The 10,922-nt window shown below is 35.9% G+C and overlaps 1 protein-coding gene across 1 annotated transcript; it reads right to left on the bottom strand.

Annotated features, from left to right (window-relative positions):
• Positions 1–294: 294 nt before the first annotated feature.
• On the bottom strand, positions 295–10,444 carry LOC129228421 (acetylcholinesterase-1-like). Its single transcript, XM_054863101.1, has 3 exons — positions 10,195–10,444; positions 2,086–2,289; positions 295–962 (listed from the first exon to the last, which is right to left on the bottom strand). The coding sequence occupies exons 1-3, from the start codon at positions 10,442–10,444 to the stop codon at positions 295–297; spliced, it is 1,122 nt and encodes a 373-aa protein (XP_054719076.1).
• Positions 10,445–10,922: the final 478 nt, after the last annotated feature.

The raw sequence follows: 10,922 nt of genomic DNA, 5'->3' as shown, positions 1-10,922 counted from the left end.
TAATATACAAGCCGACGCATCAACTTAAGTTTAGCCATTTTGGATCGGATTTTTCATTGTTGCGGAGTTAGAGTTACCACAGCAAAATTTCGGGTTTTGCCAAATTGGCCAAAAATAATATTTTATTTAATAAACAATCCACGTGCCGCTAATAACGTTTCGCAGTGAAAAATTACCACACTTGCCAGAAAAGACAACCACTCAAACACGCGCCCCGATTCAAAATGGCTGATCTTAAGCCGATGCGTCGTCTCACAAATATAGGGGCCTAAGAAGGAGACGCATAACGAAAAACTACTTGAAATATAACAATAGCAATTTCATTACGTACCCATATTTTGCAAAGTTTGTCCACATTTTTATCATTTCTTCGCTGAGTCTCTTTTCTGGAACTGAATAATTTGACCCGCGTTCCAATGGTCTTCCAAAGACAAACGGTACTTCATCTCCATGAGCAGCACCCATCCATGCAGCCCATGGCGTCACAGAAGGTTTATGGTTGAAATAGTAGAAATACACTGGATTTCCCTTCCTTGCGTATCGTTCCGCAAAGTAAACGTCCGGACAAAAAAGGGCATAATCCCCATTAGAATTATAAACTTGCCTGCGCACATAATCGTAATCACATTCTTCAGCGTTTCCAAGGTACCACTGAGCAATGGCTTCCCGCCCTGGGAAACTTCCGAACAGCCGCAGAATCAAATCGATTCCAGAAGTTCTGTTGATGCAAGTGTTCTTCTCACCAAACGGACCGAAGACTTCGGGCATTGAAGCAGGTAGTCGAAAAGAGCCTTCGTCTTGAGTATTACCGATTAGCACATCGACGTTTGCAAACTGTAAGGCACGTACAGCCAACCGAGGATTTGTAGGTAGAAGATCGTCTCCATAGACGTAGTTAAAGGTTGTGACTGGGAAATTGTTTAGAGATTCAGCTGCGTATGCAAGAGTACGGGCATCTTTATCTGCATAAAAGAAAGGTACTTTTAGTATTGTGCAATAAGGTGGGTCGAAAAACACTTTTTTTCTAATTTCGATGATGGATAGTGCAGAAAAGGAGTCACAGGTGGAGCAAAGTGCACAAAAAATTAGGTTGAAGTTTCGACCAGACGCTTTTTTAAAATGTTTTTAGCAAAATTCGTAAAAATTTTTAAAAAAGAAAGTATTTTTCTGTTTGATGAATGGTAGCGCGGGAAAGGTGTCATTAATGGCACTAAATTCCCATAAAAAATTTGAGGTATGTGTCATAATTCCTTCCTTTGACAGAATTGCATAGAAGTTTTGCCAATTTCTTGTTTTTTGAGCATTAACAAACTGCTTATTGTTCTCACTTGACCGTTTTAGGCGTCCGTCTGTCAGTCCGCACTTTGATTTTACTTTTTCTCCCGCCTTCCTTTGCAGCACCATCATCGACCGGCTCCCCGAGCAGCTGGGTGCTGGCGTCCACACACAAACACACACACACTATCTACTCACACACGCTTGCACATATACACACACACACATGCCTACGTATACACACACGTTACAAAACGTTAAAGTAATGTTTTCCCGATATTTATCTGAAAAAAAAAAATATAGTTTGTCTTATGTGATGCATTTTTAGATGATTGATGCTTTATAAACTAACTACTTATTGCATATAAACTTTAAAACGTGAAATATGCTTTAAAAAATGTGCTTCACCACAGTATAATATCGGCATTCTTGGAACTTTTTGCGGTTCAGGAACCTTTATCACAGGAAACAAAGCTTGTTTTTCACAGGAAACTGGAGAAATTCCGAAACGTTATCCAGAAGTAATCAGTGACTTTTCGGAATTTTTTTACATTGCATTAGCGTTCATTGTTTAGAAAACATGCCTCAACGGTTAAAAGGTTGAAAGTCATACTGATACCAACATTTTAAAACATTCTAACTCATTACATTTTAGAGATACCACTGTATAACTAAACAAAATACTTATCAGTGTATTACTTCTCAAGCACTGGATAATATCAACTGGGTTCTGTGGGAAAAAGGCATCATTTGGTGCGCACCCTAGTTCAGTGGCGAGTCGCGCACCTCTCTGTAGATTCCTTAAATAACTGGTTTCTTCAACCAGTCTCGTTGGTGCGGCACTCTCCAAAATGGCCCTTCTGAAGAGGCCAGCGGCAAGAGGGGACGTGCAGAAAAGGCCTATTGTCAAGGCTCCAGCGCTATGTCCGAAGATAGTGATGTTGTCCGGATCTCCTCCAAAAGCACGAATGTTGCGTTTGACCCACCTCAGAGCTTCTAGTACGTCATACAGACCTTAAAAACAACGACAAAATTAATAACGAACAAGAGGATACGCATAGGTTTTGTTTGGTATTTTTAAAAGTAAATGGTTTACTATTGCCCGTCCGCTGTTAGTGCAGAATGTTGCGTGATATCTTATGCTTGGATGTGGTGATTTACTTCCAATGACACAAACGTAAGGAGGCAGGGCAGTAGCGAATGTACTGTGTCTCAAATGTCTCTATTGCGAGGGGCCCACATGATACACAAAAGGGATTCAAAGGCCCATGAAAATAGTTTTCATGGGTAGTTCTGCTCATCTATAAGGGGCCACCAAAAATATATTGTGCGACAGGCCCCCAAAGCTATAAATCCGTCATTGTGGGAGGGGGTAAGGGACACAAACCCGCAACGGAATCACACAACATTGCACAGTTGGAAACACTTGCTCATTTGCAGAGTGCAACGAACTTGCGCGTACGTTAGGGAACCCCAAAATGGGATTTTTCTACAACCAAAAAACACAAGGTTTAATACAGGGCGCTTATGGCAACCACGTTTTTAAAAGTTTTCTGCTAATAACTCTGTTATCCGAAAAGTTTTGCTGTGACAGCGTTTAAACAGCTTGCATGATGTACAGCTGTGTCATCATGTAAAACGATTGTGGGCGAAAGGTTGTTTGGTATTGGTAAGCGACAATGTTCGAACTAAAAATGTATCGTTTGGGAAGAAGAAAGCTATTATGTAAATCACCTAGATGTCTGTGTGTGGCATTAATTCTTATTTTCAGGTTATTATATGGGCTCCAGAATTGGTTCAAGAGTGAAGTAATGCCTGAACAGTTAGGTGAAAATTCTTTTTACTATCTCTGTGATCTACTTTTTATTTAAGTACGTATTATAGACCAATAAATGTTTTTTTTTACTTTATTAGTCTCTTGCTCAAACACGCTCTGGTGTCACCAGTAAGTACCAGATTTACTTTTACAAGACCAGTGCACTGTCAAAAATGAAACGCTCAATTTTGACGATTTGGCAATCCTCGAGCACTATTTCGTTATTTTCGACGATCCTTTCGTCACCAAATCACGTGATATTTGACGAAACTAGAAATCTCAACTTTTTGACGATATTATTTCATCCGGATTTCGTCATATTGCAGTGCATTCTGGGAGTTTTCGTTTCAGTCTTGTACTCGCTCGTTAAATTATCCTAAAGGATTCATAAAAAAAGATTAGTATTTCTTGAAATTTGTATGTGCAATGTGCTTTTTCTTTTATTTATTGTTACATTTTTGTTTAGTGTGTTTATAGTTGTGTTTAAAACACATTAAAATTGAAAACGAACCGTTCGATTAGGTTTAGAACCTTGTGTGTTTTTTGAACTAACTTTGAGTCACCTCCACGTTAGGCTTAACTAGCGTTGTTTTTTTATTTGCAAAAGGAAATGTTGGTTTATTGACATTAGTTTCCAAAAACGCACTTCCTTTATTTCGTTAAAAAAATGTCAAACATGACCACAGAATTTATACAAATTTAAACTTACAAAAAAAAAAAATCCACCGTAGCTAAATTAACGCAGATGATAAATATACAGCGCTTTTATAAAAGGCATAGAACTTTGAAGTTTTTAATTTCAACGTTGAATATACGTATTGCAATGTTATGTGTTTTCATTCTTCTCCATGAATTTTACAAAAATAATTCTGTAAAACAAAGTGTATTTTTTAGTTTAATAGTTCAAATTTTTTTTCACTGTGCATTTTTATTTTCTTAAACAAATATGTACCCATCCCCCAATAAGTATTGATATTTTTCTTCTTCCTCTCTACATGTAATGTTTTTATTTAATGTCATAATTTATACAGTTGCTCCCAAAAGTGTTCGTACACTTATCATTTTCAATGAAATATTGCTCTACCCATTAGTAAAAAATTAATATTTTGGAATGGGTAAACAATATTACAAAACTACATGAAATATTTTAATAGCAAAATAAAATATGATTTTGAAGAAATTAATAATCAAAAAGTATCAAGAACTTTATAACACAAAAGTGTTCGTTGAAAATATTTTAAAACAATTGTTTAGCAATATTTGAATAAAACCGATGAAACTCGAGGAAAAAAAGCGCTTGATGCTATAAAAAATAAATGCAAATCGCTTATATCAGCTTCTGGATCCGAAATGATACCCTCTTTTTTTTATGCTCGTAGACAGGACTTATAAATGCTTATCCCATGTTGTTTATACAATCTCTTTCCCTACGGCAGATGTTTCTAGCAGTAAGTGCTTATGTTCGTTATTTGTGGAGCCTTTTTTTTTTTACTTGCATAAAACATGAAGTAAAGTAAATATCAATTTAATACAAATCATTTAAGTTAGAGAAGATATTAAATTTCCGTAAAGAACTCTATCTACTTTGTGCTTGATATTTCAGCAGAATATTTTCAATAGTTTTTTCAATTTTTCCGCAAATTAAATAAATTAATGAAAATAGAGTTTAATGTTTAACCTCGATTAAAAAAAAATACATATATAGTTGCACGTTTTGAAAATAATAATGATAAGCATTTTTTTGTTGTTTATTTCCACACTTAATACAATAAATTTATAAGTTTTTCTATGTCGATTTGTGTTACATGATTTGTGATAATTATGAGTTTTTCTATTATACATAGTTTCTACGGCTAAAATTAATGCAGCATTAATTTTATTGCCATATTTCACGTTTCAAGGTATTGTCACCAAAAAATTAGAAATCTGGGTCTACATGAAACCAGACTAAGAAGTATTTTATAGATGAACTACCAATCAATCCAAATGTAAATTACAATTGTGATTTTTGCTGGATGCAAAGTAAAATATCTGAAGTTTTAACCAAACAGCTATACTTTAATTGAAAAATTGAAAGGATAATCAAAAAAAAAAAAAAAAAAGAAAGAAAGAAAGAAAATCCATCGATATCTGTCAATTAGTTCTCAAGACACAAACAAGGAAAAGCACTATGTTATTGGGTTTCCCCTGTCTTTGGCAACTCTTCTCCCTTGGTGTGTTTTTTATTTACTGCGTGAAAATTACATATTTTAGATATCAAATATGCTTGGGGAAAAGCAATACTTCCTTGGTAATACTCCCTCCGTCTCAAACTAGTAGAGCGACGTTTGAATATTTTTGTACCAGTGATTAATTCTGACGCTTTTATAATTTTGTTTGAATATTTTTTAAAGATTTCAAGGTACTATACTATCAATTAATCGAGTGTTGGAGCCCTTGGTTTTTGACTCTAATTTGGTGGTGGTTTAAGGAGGTAAGGCTCGGTAAGTAAATGTTGCTTATTGATAACATAGCACAATAAAATTTCTGAAAAAAGTAAAAATAAATCATAATCATCAGTTTCAGTACTACTTAATTTGTTAGTTTCTTAATAGAACTAATTTGTGGTGGAGGGAGTACTTTAGAAAACATTCGTCAAGAAAACTGCAAATCTGAAAACGAAAGTCGGGAGAAAACGGTGTATTTTGGCTGTCGGCTGAAATATAAAATAAATTTTTAAAAAATTACTGATCAACAATTGTCGCACCTTTGATTTTTTTTTATAGCTCGAAAAGAAAAATGAAAGTTCACGACTTGATATGCAAAGGAATTAACTAGTTTAATGGCTAAGTAATGCTGATTGTCGATAAATTGAAGAAACTCTAATTCCAGAACGCTATTCAGAAATTAATTTCAGATACCAACTGAGAGAAATCATTGTTTGTCTGCCTAAATAAAAATTTTGCCCATCCGCTGTACAAATAACTTACTCTTGCAATCTGCTTGGAAAAATAGCTGTCACCGTCGAAATAATCATATTTTGAAAAATATGGAAAATGAAATCAGATGCTCCTTAAAGTCACAAGAGAATCGCAGCTTTTTAACTAAAAGGGAACAATTTTGAAAGAAATTGTGGGAAAATGTTTTATTTCAGAAATAAGCTGCTGCATTTAATTGTAAAACTTGCCTCGAAATAGAAAAAAGATCAATGTGCATGAGGGCATACACCAATGGACTTACACATTTACTTATTATACATATATTTTCTTTTTAAAACTCTTTTAGGATGGATCCAACATCATGGAGATAATCAGAACCAGGACAGACGAAGATTTTTTCCATAATTATAACAATATTCAGAGTGTTCGTATATTATACATTGATTTCATGTTACACATGTTTGGAAATAATAATAAAAACTTAGGGGTAAAAAGCAAAGGTATATTTTATAATTATTTAACAAACATTACACTAAATTAATTTTACCAAAAGATTTATTTCATATCTGCATTTTTTTAAGATTCATATTTTCAAATATATTTTGCAATTTTGGCAGAGAATTGTTTTCGAAGTATGAAGTATGAAATGCATGCAATAATAAAGTTCCAGTATTACACATAAATTTGGCCAAATAAACATTCTACATACAAGCAAAATTAATAAAACAAATAATTGATTGGAAACAGAAAGCTTTTTCTTAAGATAATCTAATTTTACTTTCCGTATCTAATTTTAGAACAAAGATATACTAACTTAAAGTTGTCCATTTTATTGTACTTTTTCTTTGAAACTTGTGGTATAAGTTGGATAAAAATCTTTTTTTTCCCTGGAATTTTTTCATACTATGCAATGAAGAAGAAAATCTCCAGCAAATTTCTCCCGAGCATATATCGATGTAACTGTGCATAAAAGTGGCACATGATTTATTTTTCCAGAACCCAATATCTGCTGAGGAAGTAGCACTTTTATATTCCCAGTAGGGCAGGGCGATGTAGGAATTTCTGCATCGTGATGCATCGCCATCCTTACATCGTGATGTAGTGATGCATCGCGATGTAGTCCAAACAGTTTGAAACATTCTTCCCGCTTTAGGGGCACCCCCCTCCCTCATTAGGGGGAGTTTTCCTTACAAAAATCCAGGCTTTTGTCAGATTTTCTAATTTGGCACATAGGTCCTTTAATCACATGGGGTAGTACCCCATATGAATACTACCCCATGGGAAACTATCCTATGTGGATTTCCAGCATCAAAGGACATCTGGGCCGAATCTGGAAAAGATTCGACGAAAACTGGATTTTTATAAGAACTCCTGTGGGGTTTGGCACACATAGCGGGACGAAAACTACAATATGGGAATTCCCAAGCATCAAAAGACAAATGTACCAAATTTGGAACAGATCAGACGAAAACTGGGTTCTTATAAGACCCCCCCCCCCCCCCCCCGACACACACATGTTTTCCCACTCCATAGCGGGACGAAAACGGGAATTCCCGAGCGTCAAAGGACATCTGTGACAATTTTGGAAAAGTCCTGATAAAACTGGTTTTTTATAAGAAAACCCCCCATTTGGTGGTTGTCTCCCATAGCGGCGCGAAAACTACTTTATGAGAATTCCTGAGCATCAATGAACGAACCTCTATGCCAAATTTTGGAAAGATCCGACAAAAAATGAATTTTTTTTCAAGGAAAACCCCCATCGGGGTTGCCCCCCCCCCCCCCCATAGAGTGACGAAAGCTAACCTCCGTGAATTCCTGAGCATCAAAGAACCTCTATGGCAAATTTAGAAAAGATCGGACAAAAACTTTTTTTTATATAAAGAGAACCTACAATGCGGGATTGCCCCCCCCCCCCCATCATGGAGGGTTGAAAACTACCATGTGTGAATTTCCGAGCATCAGAGGACCTCTGTTCCAAATTTGGAAAAGATATGAGAAAACTGTTTTTTCATAAGAACCCTCCCCGTATGGGGGTTGCCCCCTATAGTGGAACGAAAACCACCCTATGAGAATTCCTGAGAATCAAATAACGAAACTCTGTGCCAAATTCGGAAAGATCCAACAAAAACTGGATTTTTTCGTAGGAAAACTACCCTGCGTGAATCCTCAGACATCTAAGAACCTATGTGTCAAATTTAAAAAAAAATTCGACAAAAACTAGATTTTTTCAAGGACCCCCCCCCCCCCCTCCTTATAAAGTGATGAAAACTACCCTGCGTTATTCGTGAGCATCTAAAAACCTCTGTGGCAAATTTAAAAAAGATCGGACAAAAACTTTTTTTTTAATACGGAGAACCCTTAATAAGAGATTGTCTGTCCCCCCCCCCCCTCACACATAGAGAGACATAAACGACCTTGTGTGAATTTCCGAGCCTCCAATAACGAACCTCTGTGCCAAATTTGGAAAATATCCGGCAAAAATTAGATTTTTTGAAGGAAAACCCCCCAGTATGGGGGTTTAATTAGATACCATGGGGAGTTTAATCTGCAATGATTTGTTTTACCTTTTTTAAGAAGTTGTTTGTTTGCACTTTTACATAAATAAAAATTTGCTTGACATATTTTATGTGCCTCTTTTTTCAACAATTACTTGTCTTTTTTTTTTGATGGGGGGGGGGGGGGCTGCAGGCCCGTTATTTCATTTTTTTCCCAAATATGGCAAAGAGTCTGTATTCAATAAAAATTTTACAGAAAACCAAGTCAAACGACGGCCAGTCATGTGTAAAAACATGAATGTTCAAAAATCAAGACGAGAGGGGGAGCGTCAATTGACCCACTGACCCCATAAATGACGGGCCTGTGAAAGTGACTATACGCATTAAAATGGGAAACTACGGTGGTAAGCTTCTGAAGTTACAATTTGATCACACGCACACGAATCTTATAAAATACAGCCGAACCTCGTTATAACGAACTTAAAGGGACCATTAAAATCGATTAAAAACGTGGTTCGCTTTATCCGAAAAACAATAAACAATAAGACAAGAATTGCAAAAAAGTTCATTTCAGCAGTTATTTGTTTTAAGCGTGTTCGAATTAATGAGGTTCGACTGTATTCTGAAAAATAAAAAAAACTAATGTGCTCCAAGATAAAAAAGAAAAAAAGGAAATAAATTTTCTTAAAAATTTACGAAATTAACGTCCTCATATGTGACGAAATTAATTTGACGAAACTAATGCTCTCAAAACTACGAAAATGATTGTTAATTTGACGAAACTAGAATGAAGAAATATTTTGTTACATTTGACGAAATTCGCATCCTCAAACCACTAACAAAAGCAGTTTCTTCAATCTGACGAAATGTTCGCTCGGAGCATATCCCTGGAAGTGGTTTCGTCAAAAACGAAGAAAATTTCGTCAAATTTGAAAGTCCATTTTTGAGAGTGTGTTGATGCAGAATGATGCAAGATGTATTTCTTAATTCTGCTTGGATATATAATATATGTGGTGATTTGTTACCAATGCCAAACCTCATTGGAGACGCCTTACGTATGCGGATGGGATGATTCGCTTGATTAGTAATGAACTAGCTCAATGGTTAGAGGATCTAGAAATGGAATATTTCAAAAACTGAAAACCGTTTGGTATAATATCAAGCGTCCATAGCTACCAAGATGTTGGAAATCATCTGGTATATTTCTGTAGGAAAATAAAGGGCGATAACTGTTTTTTTTTTTTTTTTTTTTTTTTTTTTTTGTCATATAAATTGCACTTTAGATTTATTGTACAAGCTTGCTTATTTGGTTAACCCTGAAAACTAAAGCACGAAAAAGCGTCAAATTCCAATGTTGTTAATAAGGAATTCAAAACACGTTTCTTCAAATATCTTAGAAACGCATTTCAGCAGATGCTGCGTTTTACCTTTTTACGGCAGTATAATGCTGCCATCCGAAACGTTTTGCTCTTAAGAAGACTAAAATGACTTCAATTTATGTCGTCACTTCCGCTTCATCACCTTTGTTGCGTGCGTAAATTTTACTGTCGTCACATAAAAACGAAGTATAACCTAAAGTTTAAGCAGATACGATGACGAGCAATTATTAAGCTGTAAATGTAAAGACAAAAGGATAGAACTTCTTAAAATACTACTGCTTTATAAGAAAGAAAAACTGCCAATTTCTTACCCATATTCCCTTTTGCTTCGTCGCTAGATGTTGACAAAAATCCAAACACTCCTAACCTGTGATTCACTGAGACGACAACCACATCCCCTCTTGCAGATAAAATGCCTCCGTCATAAGTTGGGATCCGGTTAGATCCAGAATTGTACCCACCTCCGTACAACCAAAACATCACAGCCTTCTTACCAGAATGGTAACCAGTTCTTGGAGCCCATATGTTCAGATACAAACAATCTTCACTTTGGCCTATCATCCAGTCGACCCATGGATATCGGAAAGGATAGTATTGGATACAAGCTGGAGGATAACTGTTGGCCTTCAGAGGTGCACTCCAGGATTGAACCGGAACTGTCCTCCTAAAACGTAACTCTCCTACCGGTGGAACAGCAAAAGGAATTCCAAGGAACACGTCAACAGGGATATTGTGGTAAGTATTGAGTAATCCATCTACGGGGCCTGACGTGGTTAGAACAATTGATATTGCACTTCTCAAATGCGCCAAGTAGAGCAGAAGCACCAACACTTTGGGTGCTATCATTTTTGGCTATGGCAGGAAATTTGTGTTACATTAACTGTAATGAAAGAAAAGAAGATGTAAATGTTTCATATGAGGCAGTGAGAAGCAAACGGATGTAAGTTGACATTTTCAAGTTTTGAGTAAAATGCGCTTAAAGATAATAAAGTCCTTGGTTGCGGTACCACTTATATGCTTGGCACGATAGTATACAGTA

Source organism: Uloborus diversus, chromosome 8 (genome assembly GCF_026930045.1).
Source record: "Uloborus diversus isolate 005 chromosome 8, Udiv.v.3.1, whole genome shotgun sequence".
Taxonomy (NCBI): Eukaryota; Metazoa; Arthropoda; class Arachnida; order Araneae; family Uloboridae; genus Uloborus; species Uloborus diversus.
Note: the sequence above shows the minus strand (reverse complement) of the source record. Positions and strands in the feature narration are given on the sequence as shown.

Coding starts and splice junctions, on each gene's coding strand:
- LOC129228421 (XM_054863101.1), bottom strand. CDS start 10,444: ATGATAGGCCAAAGTGAAGATTGTTTGTATCTGAACATATGGGCTCCA. Junction 2,290..10,194: donor CGAAGCAAAAGGGAATATGG/GTAAGAAATTGG, acceptor GTTGTTTTTAAG/GTCTGTATGACGTACTAGAA. Junction 963..2,085: donor GAGACTGGTTGAAGAAACCA/GTTATTTAAGGA, acceptor TCTTTTATGCAG/ATAAAGATGCCCGTACTCTT.